We start from the raw sequence: 20,058 nt of genomic DNA, 5'->3' as shown, positions 1-20,058 counted from the left end.
TGAGAAGGTCTCTTCCAGCATCCTTATAATCTTGAAAGAAAAAAAAAATGCTTCTCAAAATATTGACACATTGCATTCCAGGAGCTTTGAGTCATGTGCAGGATGAAAAGAAACTCACTGAAATCCTCTTTAGATGTCTGCAAAATCTACCTTAAAGGATTTTTGGGTAATTATCCGTTTTCCCATTGTGAGTATGATACAGGAAACTTAGTTCATTCTGTTTACCTTTTCCTAGGCTTGAAATTAGTCTGTGCCACTTTTTCAATATACGGTATTGGCCAAATGTCTTAACTTCATTGAAACTCAGTTGTTTTACCCATACAATGGGCCTGTAGTACCTTACACAGTATGATTGAGATAGCAACGAGAACTCTGTAAATTATGAAGTGCTGTTCAGCAGTAAGCTAATTGAATCATACTATTATCCTAAGAGACCAAGTGATTATTCTTATTTTTTTTAATATTGAGAATAATGTGTCTGATACCTCAATATACATTGAAAAGTGTATATACCCATATATAAGCAACACTTGCCCCCTTCTTTGCCCTGCCCCCTGAAGAGCCAGGCAGCTTCTTCTTGTGAGGAGTTGGCAAGAGAGGTCTCAGGATGATTCCTAAGTTCTCAGTGAACCATCTCTAAATGTTTTCCACTCCCAACTCCAGTGCAGGGGTTGAGCTCACCGATTATCCTGATTTTGTGTCTTGATTTTTCCTTTTTAATCAGGAATACAAACTGAAATTTGCTCTGATTTATAGGATATTTTGCATATGTTTTGTCTGAATATTGGAATTTGTCATAATCAACATAATATTTTAACATCTAATAACACTATTCTTGTGTGGGGAAAATGAGTCAAGTTTAAGCAATTTAATTTTGAGGAAATTGGGGATATATACTTTTCTTCCCAATTAATGATGATAATTATCAATGCTGTTTCTAACCAGTGTTTAAATCCTTTAACTGCAGAAATCGGAGGAATATCCAAAAATTTTAGAAGAAAAATGATGGTCAGTTAACTTACAAGTTAAATGTTTTGTGTAAAAAATCTTTATATTCTTTGTCAAATATGGCCTTCATACAGAAAAGTACACAAATCACAAGTGCAACTCAGTTAATTTTCACAAAGTGAGGCACACCCATGGAACTGGCACTCAGAGCCGGAAGGAGAAAATTAATAGAACCCCAAAGGTCCCCTTCATACTCCTTTCCAGCAATCACTCATCTAGCGCAATAGATTCTTTTTGCCAGATTTTGAAACTTGTGTGTAAATTAAATCATACAGTTTGTACCTTTTTGTTAGGGGTGAGTATGTGGGCTTCTTGTACTCATTTATGCTGTATGTTATAGCAAGTTAATTCATTTTTATTGTTGTATAATATTCCATTGTTTGAATATACCACAATTTATTCATTCTTTGCTTGATGGATATTTTGGGTTTCCAGTTTTGACTATTATGAACCATAGTGCTATATTTATTTATTTATTTATTTTTGGCTGCTTTGGGTCTTTGTTGCCATGTGCAGGCTTTCTCTAGTTGCAGCAAGCAGGGGCTACTCTTCTTTGCGGTGTGTGGGCTTCTCACTGCGGTGGCTTCTCTTGTTGTGGAGCACATGCTTTAGGCATGCGGGCTTCAGTACTTGTGGCACGCAAGCTCAGTAGTTTTGGCTCACGAGCTCTAGAACGCAGGCTCAGTAGTTGTGGCGCGTGGGCTTAGTTGCTCCACAGCATGTGGGATCTTCCTGGACCATGGCTTGAACCCGTGTCCCCTACATTGGCAGGCGGATTCTTAACCACTGTGCCACCAGGGAAGTCTCTGAATCATAGTGCTGTAGGTGTCATATGTGTTATTTGCCACAATATGTGTATACTTCTTATGAGATATATGTACAAGGGCAAGTTTTGAGCCATATATATTCAGCTTCAGTAGATTCTGCAGGTTTTTTCCAATGTGTACACTTCCATTAGCAAGGCTCCCTTGAGGTACTTCCTAATCACTGCTCCTTTCCTCTTCCCTAAAGGTCATTACTAGTCTGATCTCTAATAAAATAGATTAGCTTTGCTTGTTTTTAAACTCTATGTAATGGTATGATCAGTATTCTTTTGTATTTGGCTTTTCACTAATATTGTATTTGTTAGATATGTTTGTAAACATCTGCTAAGTATTAACTTGCTATTATTGTTTCAGGTGTTTTAGAAAACAATTATGAGAGCTTACGTGTACTAAATGTTGAAAGAAATGGAAATATTATTTATACCTATAAGGTATGCCTATATTCTTTTTTTTAATTGTGGTAAAATATACATAACATAAAATTTACCATTTTAACCATTTCTTTTTTTACAGAGTTTTATGCTGTATCTTATTGAGGGGTAGTGAATAAGACCTGTTGGCATTTAATCTTTAACATATGACATTTTTTATTTTGTGAGATTGAATAGGGTAATTGAAATTCAGTCTTATGAAATATTTTCTCTTTTTTAAATAAAAAACTATACAGTGTCTGACACAGTGCTCAAATGTTTTGAATAGATGAACAGTTTCATTTTCTACAGGAAAAATGCCAAGTAAGAGATGTTTAAACCTAATTAATGTTAAATTTTTATCTTTGAGAAAATATTAAATATTATTACTATACATCATCTTTTCAAACTTATATATGCTCAGACTTTTGAGGTATTAATATTTGACAGTGTGTTTTCAATATTAATTGTTCTAAGGAAAGAAAATTTAACTTTACAGATAACTTTACCGTAGTAGTGAAAAGTGGAAGAATGATAACAGTGGTCAGTTTGCTTTGCACAGTTGTATTACTGTACTTTTTTTTTTTTTTTTGCTTAAAAAAAGTTATTTTAAGTGTATCTGTGAGGAGGCTGCATTAAAGGAGTTGTACGATTCAAAAAGTTTTACTTATAAGAATATCAGGGACTTGTTCTGGTCACTTTCAGTGACCATCATATATATTCTCTTACAGAAATAAATGAAAGTACAAATGAAATAAATGGAAGTACAAAAAGATTCGCTCCTTCACCATGCTCAGTCCTAGGAGACAGGGTCCCCCAGACTCACTGAGCTGTACGTTCTTATTGCCTTTCACTCTTTGATCCATATGACCAGCAGAAACAGGTTCAGTCCCTCTCTGACATGCACAGCAGGCTACCTTTAGAGTGCCTGTTGCTAATACTGGTTGAATTATTGCAGGTTTCTTTTAAAACTAGTAACTTCCTAAACAATGACATTTAATAAACATCTCGTTAATTTTTTCTTTTCAGGATGATAAGGGAAATATCTTCTTTGGATTGTATGATTACCAGACCAAACAAAATGAGGTAAAAATCACCGTAGATTATAGTTACTTATTGGTTACTTTCCTGCTATTCAAGTTTTCCGTCTTTCTAGATACAACTTATTTCATTTTATTTTCTAAAAATTTAGTTTATATTTCTTTGCTTCCTTCTCTTCTCCCTTTACCATTATCTTAAAAATAAAAAATGTGTAAGGAGTCCTGGAACAAAATGTCACCTGGTCTCTTAGTCCTTTGAGATTTAAGCCAAGTTGGCGCAAACTAACTATCCAATGTTCTGTAGGAATGTAGGAAGTCCAATGCCCTCCCCCGGATTTGTGTGCTCCCAGAAGCTTAGGATCTCATAATGACCTCTGGCTCTGACTTCTGCTTCTGCGTAACCTTCACTGTTCTTGCTTCTCATTACTTCTCAAAGATCCAGGTTTAGAACCAGCCTCCTTTTCTTAATCTTTCCTCAAACCACTCACGTAAGACATTGGTTAACGTGACAGGCTTGTCTAATTCTTGGGGCAAATGGGAGGGAGTCACTTTGTGCCTACATAAAAACAATTTACCAGTATTGAGGGACTCAGAAGTCTATAAACGTACACTGGCACAGAAGACGCTCCAAGACACATTATTACATGAAAAAAGCAAGTTGCCAGAATAATACATTGCATTTATGTTTAAAAAACTTGCAAGACAAATATATACGTGCATAAATATATATTAAAAACTCATTTTGAATGATCTGGAAGGCTACGGAGCAAATTACAAACATGTTTCCTTTTTAGAGGAAATTGGAATTGGGTGAATGTAATGGAGAATGTAGACTTTTTATTTGGTAGTGTTTGCATGTTTTAAATGCTGAGACTCTCCTTGTGCGTTATTTATTAATTAAAAGGATAAAACACTGAAAACTTAAGTGTATACGTTCATGACTCTTCTTACTTATAAATAAGAATCCCTCAGTTAGAGCAAGAGTCAAAGGAACCCAAAATTTCTCACATGAATTCAGAGCCTTCTTATTAACTCAAAGTTCCCTTTTCCTGACTTTTCAACATTTTCTATCAACTTCTGGCCACTGGATTCTAGTATGTTCTCAGTGGTTCTTTAGTCTGCAGGTACTAATTACCTTCGTAATAGTTCTGCAGTCACTGTTTCTCTTAGCCTGCTCTCTCCTGAAGTCTAAGGCTCTATCTTTCCTTATCCTCTAAGTGTATTTTAAGAGACTTTATTTAATATAACTGTGATTGGTTCCAGTTCCTCAATCTGCACCTCACATCCTCCTTCTGCATGACCATTTTAGTTTTCTTTACTATTCCAGGAAATGGAATCTTGCAACAATCGAACAGTAAGAAAATAAAAATAAAGATTAAATAAAAAAAGAAGACTGCTTTGCCAGTATTCTAAATATGGGAGTCCTTTAGGAGATGCACTTGTGACAGTCTGTTAGACATAGTTAATGATGTCATAGTCATGTAAATTGATTAGTTACTTGCCTCAATAATCATAATAGCTAACACTTGAGTACTTATTATGTGTGGCAGACATTGTAGTAAGTACTTTCACATGGATTATCTAACTCACCACTTCTAAGGATCTCCTGAGATAGGTTGTATTATGATTTCAGTTTTACTGATGGGAGGATAGAGAGGTTGAATAACTCATCTAAAGTCACACAGCTAGCAAGTGGCAGAGTTAGGATTTGAACCTTGGTCTAGCTTGGCTCCAAGTTCTGTGCTCTTAACCACTATACTATATTGTCTCATGGTTAAGTTTCAGTGCCAAAGATGGCCTACAATAGCAAACTTTTTTCTTAAAAAATAATCTGAAACTTCTCAGTATGGATAAACTGGTTCACTGGTGGTTCTTTAATAAAATGCTTTGCCACAATGATACTTGCTGGAGAGCTGAATGGGAATTGCATTCATGAAATTGTTGTTTAACATGAAACTCCAAATTAAAAAATACTTCTGTTTTAATAGCATCTCTATACATTTGAGAAAGACTTGCAAGTTGTCAGTTGCTCAGTCAACAGGGAGAGAACTTTGTTGGGTAAGTTGAACTCTTTCATTGCTACAATTCAAGAACTAAACTACATTTTTTTAGTTTCAAAGTATTGAATTTTTGCAATATTTGATCATTGTATAACAATGGTTTTCTGGGAGAAGATGCACTTGGGAGATTAGGTTTGAAATAAAGAATCTGTAGAGTCTATCTACAAAAAAGAATACTTTGTATTTCACCTTAATTATCCACTGACAGCTTTGAGCCCTCACTTATTTTGGGTATAAAATGGTAAACTGTCAAAGCCGCTGTATGGATCATTTGCTAATGGATTATTTTTTTCTTTTTCCATTAGCTGCAAGTTTAGTTCAAGCTGCTAAAGAGGGAAGAAGGAATGAGCTTCAACCAGGTAATGAAATTACAGTTTTTAGTACTTATTGAGAGATGAAGATTTATTGAACTACTGTCAAATTGCAAGCATTTTTACAAATAGCTTTATCTCAGAATAAAAAGGCAAAGGTCATGTCAAGCATGAAAGAGAGGTTTCTTTACATTTTTTCCAAGTAAACAAGAAAGTACAGAAAATAATATAACAGTGAATAACAAATATTAAAAAGGCAATTAGCATCTATAGACTGAGCATGGAGAACACACTAGAAACCCTACAGGCAGAAGCTGGTACAAAAGGTTGGGAAGACGTTAGTATTGCTTGGAGAATGCCATTTTATCCTGATATCTGGTGAACTTCTAACCAGCACATATTGCATTATGAATAGACCACGAATTCTAAATAAAAATCAGTTCTACTCATTTGCTGAGGCCCACTTCATAGTTGATTACTTATATGATTCCCACCCTCACTTCCTTTTAACATTTTTTATCATCCATCTGTTCAGAACTCAACAAATATGGAGTGCCTGCAGTGGGTCAGGCTCAATGCACAGCGCTGGGGATACAATGGATGCAAGAGAGGAGTGGCGATTGCCCACACAGCGAGCTATAGGGTCTAGTGGTAGGTGGGGTGCCCCATGAGGTATGTGTCCCATCTCCAAAGTTGGACAATAAGCCTAGTGGGACCAGCTTTTCAATTTATCAAGAGAAGTATGGACTATTATGTAAAATTTTAATTTTTAAATGTTGGCCCAGATATATTTTTTAAAAATAAATAAACTTATTTATTTATTTATTTTTGCCTGCGTTAGGTCTTTGTTGCTATGCATGGGCTTTCTGTAGTTGCGGCGAGTGGGGGCTACTCTTTGTTGCGGTGCATGGGCTTCTCACTGAGGTGGCTTCTCTTGTTGCGGAGCACGGGCTCTAGCCTTGTGGGCACCAGAGCGCAGGCTCAGTAGTTGTGGCACACGGGCTTAGTTGCTCCGTGGCATGTGGGATCTTCCCGGACCAGGGCTCGAACGCGTGTCCCTTGCATTGGCAGGTGGATTGTTAACCACTGTGCCACCAGGGAAGTACCAGCCCAGATATTAAAAAAAAAATTCTCTCAGGCAATGATAACCACCTGTGGCTGGATCCAGCCTGTGGACTACCATTTTTCAACCTCTGGTCAGGTAGATCGCATGTCAGTCTCTTTCTTTTCCTATCCTGCAGTGCTTTCCATCTCTTCTGTTTGTCTGGCACTTAAGCTCCTTCTTTTGTTAGCAGAGTTCCCACTCGGATGTATTTTCCTGCAGTTATGTGTGATGGAAAACCCTTTATAAATACTTTCCAGTGAGGCTTATGAGGCAGTCCTGGGCTGCCACAGAGCCAGCTTAGAGTGTCAAGGGAAACAGAGCTGAGTCTGGATGGGACCTTCTCAGGGACCTCAGCAGAACAGTTTATGAGAGACGTTGGCGGGCAGAAGGCTTTCCCTGAAATCTCATCATTGTTTTACTCATCCTAACCTTCCCTCCTGCCATGTTATACTGAGAACCTCCGCAGTCCTCTTCCCTCTTCTGTTTTTTTTTTTTTTTTCCAGTGGCTTGTCTTTGTTGCGGAGCCCGGGCTCTAGGCTCACAGCCTTCAGTAGTTGTGGCTCTCGGGCTCTAGAGCGCAGGCTCAGTAGTTGTGGCGCACAGACTTAGTTGCTCCGTGGCACGTGGGATCTTCCCAGACCAGGGCTCGGACCCGTGTCCCTTGCATTGGCAGGCGGATTCTTAACCACTGTGTCACCAGAGAAGTACCTCATGTCCTCCTCTTAGCATCCTCTGCTCCTCTTAGAATTAGGTGCAATGCTTAATTCAGAGATGATGGAAATGGACTAGCTGAAGCAAGATAGTTTCTAAAACATTGGTGTTCTGACTCCTAAAACAAGGGAATGGATGTGAGCCTGATCTCCTGGGCTAATAGCTGCTTGTGTTCATCCCAATTATGAGGCTAGGCATCTGTACAGAACCTTGGATTAGGTCCCTGTGCCTCCCAGTTCTTTCTGAAACCTTATTCCTTTGAGCCTTAGAAATTCCTTACTATGTTGGTAAACCCAGTAGAAACTATAATCTTTACATGATATTTACCATCTATGCCTAATCGTCATGCAGAAGAGTGGCGATTATGTATATCATAGAATGTACTTTCAGGCCAACTTTATTGTAAGTTTGATTTGATTACAACATTAAATCCTATTCAGGTAATGTTACTAAGCTTTGAAAATTTGATGTACCTCTCGTGAAATTATCTGATCACATCTTTTAAAATAGTAGAATGAATAGTGTTAATTTTTGTATTGGAAACCCCATACTTGATCTTAGTTCACCTTTTATACCAGCCACTACACTGAGAACCAGCTCTGCCCAAATGCAATTTGACAGGCAGTGCCTCACCTCAGCTGCTCTACCTACTTCTCGCTTTTTGCCCAGAGCCCTTGGGAAAATCTGCTTACCAGCTGCATGTGTACCACCTGGAAGTATGTTTAGAAAGGATTTCCAGTAGGATAAGCCATGACCAATCGGGGGACAAGGAGCTGAAGGATGAATACTCCCCCTTTCCAGCCCTCAAGTGGATGATTCTGAGGTGCACTCCATGCAAGGTGGTCAGTCAACTGACAGTGCCCGTACACTGCATACTCTTCTTCCCTGTTTCACTCTCCCCACTCCCTCGTGCCAGCACCTCGTGGCTAAAGTGATCCTTCCCCTGAGATGACTTCTTGTTTTAGTTTGGGTTTCCCCCGTAAGTAGAGTCTGAGGCAAGTATTTGAGCCCAGTTAGTTTATTTGAGGGATGATCCTAGGAAACACTATTAAAGGAGAGTTTAAACAGAGATCTGAAAGGAGGGAGCAAGCATGCGCCACAGGGAAGCACATTTCTGGCAGAACGAACAGCCAGCGCAAAGGCCCTGAGGCCAGAGTACTTGGTAGACTCACTGTTCAAGGATAGTGAGGTCAATGAGGCTGGAGTGGCATGAACAGCGGCAGAGTGCTGGGAACTGAGGCCAGCGGGAAATGAGGGTAAGGTGCAGACAGATCATGGAGACACTTACGAGGCCTTTTGTTAAGATTTCAGAAATTATGTGACCAGAAAGACCTATAGGATCTATTGTAATGATTTGTCCTTTGAACAAATATTTTGCAAATGGTTTGCCTTTTGCAAAGACTTATTTTATCTGTCCCTGAATAACCTGATAAGCCATTTGATTATAAAATGTAGTTTGCCTCAAGGTATTAACACTCTGTTGCTTATAATGAGATTTTTCCATTGCAAATGAGACAAACTGTAACATCTCTTATATGAGCAAGATAGGGTTTCTTGGTCTACATACTTTACAGTAAGGTTTTTGTCAACAGTGCTTCTCTTATTGGCTGAGGCCGTGGCAGACTTAATGTTTTATTTAGAAAATGGCCTTCCATAGGGGCCAGGCTTAGGTGCCCCTTTCACTCTCCCTGGTGGAGTTATGTTTGCCCCAAGGTACAGCAGGTGCTTTGATTTCAGAGCTCTAATAACCAGAGCTTCTTCACAAGCAGATTCTACTGGACTCTTCCAACCTTGTCACCGTTTCACAACATGTACCTTCACCTGCATCAGACCAGGTTCTTTCTTTTGCTCACTCTTCATCCTCCCAATGCCATGCCTATTCCTGTGCTTTAAAAAAATTTTTTTTAAATTCACTTTAAACAAAACAAAACAAAAATGTTCATCCATTTCTCCCCACCCCTCCTCTACCCCCACCTCCTGCAACCACCAGTCAGTTCTCTGTCTCTATAAGCTTGGTTTTGGTTTTGGTTTTGGTTTGGTTTGGTTTTTTTGATTCCACATATAAGAGAGATTATACGGTATTTGTCTTTTATTAAAGTAAAGTTGACTTACAATGTTGTGTTAGTTTCTGGTGTACAGCAAAGTGATTCAGTTATACATAATATGTATTTTTTCAGATTCTTTTCCTTTATACAAGGTTATTACAAGGTATTGAATACAGTTCCCTGTGCTGTACACTAAGACCTTGTTGTTTATCTATTTTATATGTAGTAGCATGTATCTGTTAATCCCAAATTCCTAATTTATCCCTCCCCAACTCCTTCCCCTCTGGTAACCGTAAATTTGTTTTCTGTCTGTGAGTCTGTTTCTTTTCTGTAAATAAGTTCATTTGTATCATTTTTTTAGATTTCACATATAAGTGATATCATATGTTTGTCTTTCTCTGTCTGACTTACTTCACTTAATACGATAATCTCTAGGTCCAACCATGTTGCTGCAAATGGCGTGATTTCATTCTTTGTTTGACTTACTTCACTTAGCATAGTACCCTTGAGGTCCATCCATGTTGTCCGTTTTTTTTTTTTTTTTTGCGGTGTGCGGGCCTCTCACTGTTGTGGCCTCTCCCGTTGCGGAGCACAGGCTCCAGACGCGCACGCTCAGCGGCCATGGCTCACGGGCCCAGCCGCTTCACGGCATGTGGGATCTTCCCAGACCAGGGCACGAACCCGTGTCCCCTGCATCGGCAGGTGGACTCTCAACCACTGCGCCACCAGGGAAGCCCCATGTTGTCCCTTTTGATCCTGCCGCTCTCCTTCCCGTGCCTGGACCTATCTGGCCCTGCAGTGATGCCCTCCCAGTTTCCATTGATAACTGGATTCTCTGAATTCTTGAGACAACTTTTAAGCACTTCATGGAATCAGCACATTTTATGGATGAAAATGATTGTAGAAATGATCTGATTCTGTAGTTTTCCACTTTATTTTGTAAAAAAGCACTGGGAATTCCCTGACGGTCCAGTGGTTAGGACTTGGTGCTTTCACTGCCAGGGCCTGGGTTCAATCCCTGGGCAGGGAACTGAGATCCCGCAGGCCACACATTGGTGCGGCCAAAAACAGCAACAACAAAAGCCCCCAAAGCACTAAGGCCTAGGAAAGCTTCATGATGTGCTGAAAAGTATATATTAGGTTAGTGGCAGATTTTAAACTAGAACCGATGTCTCTAGAATCCTAATCCAGAGTACTTGCTGTTACACTATGGAATCACATGGTATGTTATTGAGAGACATTCCTGTTTGCACAATTACTCTTATCGTTAAACTACTTTTATTAGTTAAGTATCTGGGCTGCCCCAAAGAAGCAAAAAATTAGTGTAGGAAGATGGTTTTTGACCTTGATAATCCTCCCATTTTAAAGGCAAGTGAATTTAGCTGATAGCTGGTTATCTCATCTGGGAACAGATTCACTGACAGAAAGGCCAAGTAGAAAGTGATTCCTTATTTTTCCAATGAGAAGATTCCCTTGCCTGCCCCCCAGAAACCTTTTTCCCCCAAAAGCTTTTAGGGCAAGAGATGAAACAGTCAAATATCAGCTTCTACTATTTACTATGTTAAACTAGTTATATACACTTAAAACAACATAATAAGGAAAATTACTTTTTTTCTCATTCTCACAGAACATTTTTATTCTATTTTTTTCCACAAGTATCTTTGACACCAATCTCTCTCTTAGAGCCATTTTTTGTCATCAAGCAGATTCCCAAAGTACCTCACCTTTACCTTGTCCCAGTTATTAGAAGTATAGCCCCTTTGAATTGTGAATGATCCTGTCACTGGGTTTTTATTCTAAGCTACAAGTACCCGTCAGCCAAGCAATATGTGTTTTTCATTTGTTCTGTCATTGTGTATTTGTGATCCTACATAATAACTCACTCACTGCTTTGCTTTTTTAGTAATCTCTAAAAAGGTGTGTTTACAGAGATATCCAGTCCTCAAAATTGTGAGGCAATATCCCAGAAATTGTTTTATATTCTTTACCTTTTTTTTTTTCCTTTTTCTTAACATAAAGCTGTGCTGTTAGGTTACTTTCTTAAATAGTGAAAATACTGAAAACTGGTACTGATTCAATTCCAGGCTGCTGCACCATCCCCAAATTGTAAATTATTATTCAAAATAAAGTCACCAATTCAGAAAGAGAAAAACAAATATCTCATACTAACGCATATATGTGGAATGTAGAAAAGTGGTACAGGTGAACCGGTTTGCAAGGCAGAAATAGAGACGCAGATGTAGAGAACAAACGTATTGGCACCAAGCGGGGGTGGGGTGGTGAGATGAACCGGGAGAGTGCCATTGACATATATACACGAATATGTATAAAATAGATAACTAATAAGAACCTGTTGTATAAAAATAAATAAAATAAAATTCAAATAAAAAGTAAATGACAATGTGTTGGCTTTCACCAGACTTAAAAATAAAGTTTTATGCATATGAAAAATAAATAAATAAATAAAAGTCACCAAGAAAGCACCTGAGAATATTAGTCGTTATAAGGACTCAAATATAAGGCAACTCCTTTTCTGAGAAGGGAACGTTTGGCCTAAATTTGGATATCCCCATTCTAGCCTGTGTCCAACACTTCCTCCTAATTGCTATCTTTTATGACATTAGCTCAGATGTGGCACTGAGGAAATAAGTGAGTCTTTATGCATGCAACTCTGCAAGCCTTCCCGAGGGAGGCCAAGCCCCTGTCCTAATTGCTGTCAACTGTAACACATTCATGCATCAGAAATATCTTTATATTTTCCTACGCAAACAATATTTGCCACTGTGCTGCAGAATTGCAGTGACACTGAACTGAGTTGTATTTGTTTAGACTTAGAAGCTGAGAGGGCCAGTGAAGTGATAGTAAAATGGCTGAGGAATGGGTAGGAACTTGTTCCTCATTCCGTATACATTGACTTCTCCTTTATGATATATATATTTTTTTAATTAATTTAATTTTTATTTTTAGCTGTTTTAGGTCTTCGTTGCTGTGCGTGGGCTTTCTCTAGTTGCGGCAAACGAGCTTCTCAGTGCGGTGGCTTCTCTTGTGGAGCACGGGCTCTAGGCGTGCGGGCTTCAGTAGTTGTGGCATGCGGGCTCAGTAGTTGTGGCACACGGGCTTAGTTGTGGGATGTGGGATCTTCCCAGACCAGGGCTCGAACCCGTGTCCCCTGCATTGGCAGGCGGATTCTTAACCACTGCACCACCAGGGAAGTCCAATGATGTTTTCTTTAAGTTTTAAGAAGTCTCACAGTTTGGGTTTTAAGAAGTCTCAAAGTCAATTTTAAGACAAATACTTTTGTTTGTGGAGTAGCTAATACAGTAAGTAATACATTTTACATTTCCAAAGTTCAGACCTATGTGGAGGAGATAATTTGTGATATTCTGGACTTTGCTACTAAAAGCGTCCTTTACATTATAGGTTCAAGGTGCTTAACTTTGTTGGTCGAGATCCACCCCATTAACAATGTGAAGGTTCTAAAAGCAGTGGATAGCTATATTTGGGTACAGGTAAGTGAGCATATCTTTATCATTTATCTCATTAATCAAAAAGCATGAAACCTATAGGCAGTGGTGTTACAAAGTGCTTTCACACACATTACCACATTTTCCTCAAAGCAATCCAGTGAATGAGTATGGCTGGAATTAACAGCTCTTCCTTTGCAAACATGAAAATCAAAACTCAAACCTAGCTCTCTGTCTCTATTATATCATGGTTTGTCTAATAGTACTAGAATGTTTTTACATGATAAAATATAGAATATCAAAACACATTTAAAGGAAGTTTAAAAATGGTTTATCTAATGTGTTCATAGAGTTGACAGATTAAATGCCTATGATTAAATGATATAATTAATCCCTGAATTTATCAACTCTATGAATCGATGCAGAAGCACTGTGCGTATAACACAAGGAGACTAGGTACAGTCAATTCTCATTACTTGCACATAGAATTTGCAAATTCTGCTACCCACTAAAATTTATTTGTTACCCCAAAATCAATACTCATGGTGCTTTCACAGTCATTTGCAGACACGGGCAAAGCAGTGAAAAAATTTTCACCTGATGCACATGTTCCCAGATGAGGTAGAACAAGGTGACACTGCCTTCTTGATTCATTTCTCAGACTGCAAACAAAGGTTGTTTTCACAGTCAACGTAGTGCCACGTTTTTCACACTCTTTGGCTTTTCTCGGTGATTTCGCTGTTTGAAATGTCCCCCAGGTGTCTTGCTGAAGTGCTGTCTGATGCTCCTAAGTGCAAGAAGCCTGCACTCTTCTTTTCAGAGAACGCGTGTGTTAATTAGATAAACTTCATTTAGACATTAGCTTATAGTACTGTTGACTGAGTTCAATGCTAGCGAATCAACAGCATATATGAAATAACGTGTCTTTTAAATAGGAACACACATTAGACAAAGTTTTGTTTTAATTTGCTGACAAAAATGTTTTAACTAGAGGCTTACACGTTCCTATCCCTGTATTTCCCTTGGGAGCAGTGGTTCAGTTTTCAGTGTTTTTGGTGACTTTATGGAACATAACTGCCGCAGAGAACAAGAATCAACTATCCATATTCATGCAGGGTTGATGCACAATTGCCTTGTATAGCCTCTCCCTCCCCCTACCCACTCCCAGCCTCTGGCTGTGGGTCTCCCTCTTGCAGTGTGTGTTGGGAGAGGGGATTGTCTCTCAAGTGCCCAGTCGTCCACTGTCAGCCAGTCCTTACAGTGGTGCATTTCGCCACCACTCCTGGCGTCTCTGTGGGCCGCCGCTCCCTGCCAGACAGGGCCTGGTGTGGAGCTCCTAAGCTGCGTTCCCTCCCCCAGGAAGCCACCCTGTTTACGCTGTCATCAGTGCAGGGCTGACTGTGGGACACTTCCCTTTCCTGGCCTGTTACTTTGGTTTCCTTAGCATTTTTATCCAGGGCTGTGTAGGCAGTGGAGATATTATTGAAGGATGAGGGCAACTAAAAGGTAATTAGAGTATAGGAAGGAAAAGGTTTTTACAAGTATGTGGTTGCACTACATTGTGAATATATTAAAAATTACTGAATTGTATACTTAATAATGAAAATTGTGAATAGTGAATGTTGTGTTATGTGCATTTTATCTTACTTTAAAAAAATTAAAAGTACAGGATGCATGATGTCATCTGTAGGCCAAAAGCAAAGTCCCCACCCACATGAAGTAGACCCACACTAATCCTGTGGCCATCTCAGTTCCTAGCGCTGCTCCCTGCTCCTCAGGCTTAGGCCTCTGGAGAGAGAAACTCCTCCAAACCTCCATCCATGGCAAGTCCCCACCTTCTTCCTCTCTCCCTTCTGCTCTCCTCTAGAGAAACGCTGTTCACTGTCCATGGAGTTTGGTCCTGCCCTGCGATCTCTCTCCTTTTTCTTACCAGAACGTCCGTGATGATTTCCAGTAGTACATTTCCCTAAGTCTACATGTGCAGCTTTGACCCCCTTCATGGAGGAACTTCAGCAAGACAGTAGTGAATGGGGTCTGGATCCCAATCTGGGATCCTTGGAGAGTTCCCCGCCAGCATGATTGCATCTTTCAGATAGTTCCATTGGGTAATTACACATTCGTCTACATGCCTGTAGTACATACCTTCCATCGACGAATATTAATAATCAGAGTCTAGCTCGATATTTACAAGATAAATATTTTTCTAATATGATATAATCTAATCTATATAGATTCCTACTCACAATGCAGACAAAACAAAACAAAACCCCACAAAATGTTGCACACTTTTGTAGAGCTCTGTCTGAACCCTGTCTATGTATATTCTCACTTCTAGGCCTTGCTTCAGGGTTGCCTCAAATTAGAAAGAAAAACAACCACCACCTGAATGGAACTTTTAAAATTACATTTTCACTGATTGCCTCACAGAGACCAGGCAAAGGTTTAGAACTGGTCAGCACCTTAGTCCAGGTCACAGTGCTAAGGCAGCAGGGCCTGGCCACCTCTGTAGACCCAGAGGAGGCCAAATCTGTAGTTTCTCCTTATTTTGAAGCACTGAGTGTTTGCTCTTCCATTATCTATGTGGTGTCACTCATCATTGCTTCTCCTCAACCCCAGTACACAAAGTATCTTTTTTTTTTAAGATTTTTTTTTTTTTTGATGTGGACCATTTTTAAAGTCTTTATTGAATTTGTTACAATATTGCTTCTGTTTTATGTTTTGGTTTTTTGGCCAAGAGGCATGTGGGATCTTAGCTCCCCGGCCAGGGATTGAACCCACACCCCCTGCATTGAAAGGCAAAGTCTTAACCACTGGACTGCCAGAGAAGTCCCCAAAGTATCCTTTTTGATGTGCACAGTTTCACAAATCAGCAGATAATAAGGTCTATATTATTCTCGTAGCTGAATTCTGCATTCCTGTCTATTTTACGGTTTTGAGTTTTTTGCTGTGAAGAATGGTATATAGTTAAAGTTTTGTTTTTCTGAAAGGGAAACTTGACTATAAGCAATTTTAAAAGTTGACCAGTTCTAGGGACTTCCCTGGTGGTCCAGTGGTTAAGGCTCCACCCTTCCACTGCAGGGGGCAGAGGTTCGATCCGTGGTCCGGGAACTAAGATCCCGCATGGTGCAGCCAAAAAATAAAAATAAATAAATTAATATTTTAAAAAGTTGACAAGTTCTATTTCTAATTTGTCATTATGAAAAGTTAGGACACCAGATAATATATTTTGTCAAAATTTTTCCTACTCTTTAGAGAAGCTGCAGGCTTTAAAACAGGGACATGAAAAGTTATGTTCTTTCAGTATGCTTTAAAGTTTGGAGGGAAAACCCAAAATTCGCCAGTGGATCTTATCTAGTAAGCTGTCTTTCATGTTGCAAAATGAAAGTGCTGATTTATAGTTACCCTTTTGATGATGAAAGAATTAAGTCACTGGAGTTATCCCATGGCCAGTTTTCCCTCATTATCACAGCTGACAGTGTCAGGCCTTGTGTTTCTGGCTGCCTGCTTTGTCCTGTGGGCTGACAAATAAGGGTGGGCACAGAGGAGGAGGCGTCGGGGGGATCAAGCCTTTTCTTCCCAGTGGCAGTCGTTCTGTGCTTTGAGGTAAATCCTCCACCAGTTGCCACACTGTGATTCACTATCCTTTCCTGGAAAGTCCCTGGTTCTCTTTTGCTTTTTCTCTTGGATGTGGGACTTTGGAAGTTGTCACGGAGAGTACATTTACTTGGCTCTCAAATTAAATACTAGGGTTAGCTGCACAACAAATTATATCAGTCACTCTGTTTTGGTGCGTGTGAAACAGAACTTTCTGTACAAATGTTACTTACATTGTTTCTGATTGGCTTCAGAATCCCATATTCCAAATAGGAAGCACCATCCCTAGAAACGGCGTACACTTTAGCCTGTCTAAATGAATTGTGTTGGACCTGTGATCAATCCCCCGCTGGAAAACTGAGCTCCTGAAAGCGTTGCCTTCTCTTCCGTGCTTCCGTCTGTAATGTGTGTGTGTGAATGTGAGTCGCCTAAACTATTCTGTGGTTCCCAGTCCCTTCTATGGTCTGTAGTAGTACAGTGATCAAACACAACTTTTGAGATAATTGTGTAAGCAAGGTAGTTGCTTATGATTTTGATTAATTTCCTTTTTACAGTTCCTCTACCCACATGTTGAAAGTCACCCTCTACCAGAGAATCATCTGCTACTGATTTCAGAAGAGAAATGTAAGTATATCCCGAGGACTTCATGAACGGTGCATCTCCCGGTGAAGCGTAGGAAGGGCGTGATGAATCTTCTAGCTGTCCACTCGCCAGTGCTGAGGGTCCACTGACCTTTGATGTCCATTGGAGACCTAGGACTCCTGTGGAAGGGCTTTCCTTCTGTTTCTACTTGTTGTTCTCTTAGGCTCTGCCTCCGTATACGATGGGCTCCTGCATATATGGATTTCCAGTTTGGGCACATGGTAGAATATTTGTAGAACAGTTGTGCAGGTCATTTTTGCCTTCTTTAGTCCATCCTTCTTTAAGATGTCTGTCACAGTGGATAACCATGATTTAAGGAGAGAGGCTTGGATGGACAGAGGGAAAGGCATTAGAAGCTAGAAGAATTCCATGGCAGAACTCGAGGACACTTAGTAACTTGGTCAAATTCAGATAGAGGCAGATAAGATTGGGACATCCTTTAATGATGATTTCAAGTCGGGGGAAGGGTGGACAAAGGACAAAATTCACTGGTGTATCTTATCTAGTAAGCTGTCTTTCATGTTATAAGGTGAAAGTGCTGATTTATAATTAGAAGGACAAGTCTGAGGGGTTAGGATTGTGTTCACTTCCTATACTCTTGCCCAATAACCTGTCTCACATTTCTGTAAGAAGAGCCAGCAGAAGGTACATATGGCTGAATCTAAATCACTTACTGAGAAAAATAGACCATCTGCACATCAATAAAGTGTTCAGAGTTCTGTTAATGACTCCTATAAAAATACCTCCCCCTAATATCTGGCATAATGAGTTTTCTATCTGATGTTTTCGTATAAAGAGGTATTGGGTATTTGGAAACTGAAGATAAACCCTGCCAAATGAGCCCTTATTAGCCCTATGTGTAAGACTGATGGTATAGGGGAGGGAAATACTTGTTAAGGGAACCCAGGGGAGCAGAAGAGTTAAATGCTTCATGTATTGTTGATACTGAGGAGCAGAGTAAATGCTGGACTTGAAACAGACTTAAAGGCAGGGTGGAGAAAGGTGGGTTTTGTTTTGAGCCTTGTGAGATTGCCATCTGTGATAATACTGTTTTTCAGCCAGTCGTTTAATCTGTTTTGCTTTTATAAAAAAATATTCACAACTGTTAGGTGAAAAAAAGTACTCGTATTTTTCATGAAGGTTAAACTATTGTTTCTTTTTTAAAAGATATTGAACAACTTCATATCCAAGTTACCCAAGAAGATGGAAATAGAGTGGTAAATATTTGAAATTCCTTTCGCTTTAGAGTTTTTTTCCCATAAAGAGTGGCATTTCTAGACTATTAAAGATGGATTGTTATAGAAACATACTACTTTATTTGGTGTCTTTCCAGTTATAGACTTGCTGTTGTAACATGTGAAATAATACAAGATACATGAAGGAGTTGATTATCTCCTTTCTATCTACCTCACCCCCCATTCTCAGCCTCCTGACATAACTAATGACAGCCTTGTGTGACCTTTTCCGTGCCTTGTACCTTGTTCAAGGTTAGGTGTACAGATACTGGGATTCAGTTGCTTTTACCAAGATAGAATCATAATATAAATATTAATTTGCTGCTTTTGTTTTTGCTTTTTACTTAATGTATCAGGGGTATCCATATAGGTTCCTAAATAGAGAGAGAACTTGTTTCTCTAATTTTTATACATGTATACACATACATACACATAATAAATGGGATCATAGGATATATGCTAAGGTTCTATATAGTTCAGTTTTCTTTTCTTTTTTGCTTGTTTTCTACTTCTCCCTTGCCTTTTCACCTCTAACTTTTGTTCACAACCTGGTGTGTATCCTTTCACACTTTTCTCCATACCTATATGTCTCCCATCTCCACCCCTGACACACACAGGGGTTTGTTTATTATTCACTCCTTCCTCATTCAACTTTGTGGAATTACCTACAAGCACCCTAGAGCAGCTCAGTTCATTGTCTTTAGAAGTACAAATAGTCCCTGGCCTGGATGTGCACAGTTTTGTCACCGTTCTCCCATGGATGGATATTCACTTGATTGCCTTTTTTTCACCCTTTTATTTGTTTGCATTACAAATTGTCTCAAATGTTTTTAGCTTTACATGTTTGGTACACGTGTTTCTTTAGGTTAAATCCTCAGGGATGGATAAGTGGGTTGACAGTTATATGCATTTAATAAACTTCAACAGATTTTGCCAGATTGCTTTCCAAAAAACTTGTAACACTTCAGTTTTGCAAGCAAAGTATGAAAGTACCCTTTCCCTCTATCCACACCAGTAATCGATGTATTTGCCTTTTAAAAAATCCAGTTTGGGGCTTCCCTGGTGGCGCAGTTAAAAAAAAAAAAAAAAAAAAAAAAAAAAAAAAAAATCCAGTTTGATGCGTTTAAGTTGATATCATTATTATTCGAGGTTGTGTTTCCCTTAATATTGATGAGGTTGAGCATCTGCTTTGCTTATTGGCTATGTGAATTTGTTTTTCTGGGAATTGCTTAGTTATATCCTTGTCTATTTTTTCCTGGGTTGTCTTTTTCTTGACAGTTTGTGTGAGATCTTAATATATTATTGATATTAAAATGATTTCCTTCAATATTTAAATAGTCTGCATCTAAATAGCCTTTCTCTGATTTTAATTTTAAATTATGTGAACAAAATTGAAATGGGAGATGGCATTTTTTAATTATGTATCTATGATTGAAAGCGTCAAATCAAGAGGCCTGGCTGGAAAATGACCAGAAAGTATGTGGCTGGAGCTCTGGGCCACTAGTGGCTGAGTGGATGGCAGGGCAAAGACAAGGCCAGTTGTCAGAAAAGGGTCAGGCCAGAGAGGAAAGGCCAAGGTGCAGAATCCCAAAGGCAGCAATGAGAATTT

The 20,058-nt window shown here is 39.2% G+C and overlaps 1 protein-coding gene across 5 annotated transcripts in view; it reads left to right on the top strand.

Annotated features, from left to right (window-relative positions):
* GSAP (gamma-secretase activating protein) overlaps window positions 1-20,058 on the top strand; it is an 87,308-nt gene that overhangs the window by 8,130 nt on the left and 59,120 nt on the right. For all 5 annotated transcript variants that reach the window (XR_003002290.1, XR_003002291.1, XR_003002292.1 and 2 more), the window contains exons 2-8: window positions 2,187-2,263; window positions 3,272-3,328; window positions 5,271-5,340; window positions 5,648-5,701; window positions 12,935-13,023; window positions 17,127-17,196; window positions 18,382-18,431. Coding sequence is in view for 2 of the 5 variants with exons in the window: in XM_024738109.1 (XP_024593877.1) it covers window positions 2,187-2,263; window positions 3,272-3,328; window positions 5,271-5,340; window positions 5,648-5,701; window positions 12,935-13,023; window positions 17,127-17,196; window positions 18,382-18,431 (467 nt within the window). In the remaining 3 variants the exon portion in view is untranslated. The remainder of the gene's footprint in view (window positions 1-2,186; window positions 2,264-3,271; window positions 3,329-5,270; window positions 5,341-5,647; window positions 5,702-12,934; window positions 13,024-17,126; window positions 17,197-18,381; window positions 18,432-20,058) is intronic.

This window comes from Neophocaena asiaeorientalis, unplaced genomic scaffold (genome assembly GCF_003031525.2).
Source record: "Neophocaena asiaeorientalis asiaeorientalis breed wild unplaced genomic scaffold, Neophocaena_asiaeorientalis_V1.1 scaffold170, whole genome shotgun sequence".
Taxonomy (NCBI): domain Eukaryota; kingdom Metazoa; phylum Chordata; class Mammalia; order Artiodactyla; family Phocoenidae; genus Neophocaena; species Neophocaena asiaeorientalis.
This window is presented reverse-complemented; position numbering and strand designations above follow the sequence as displayed.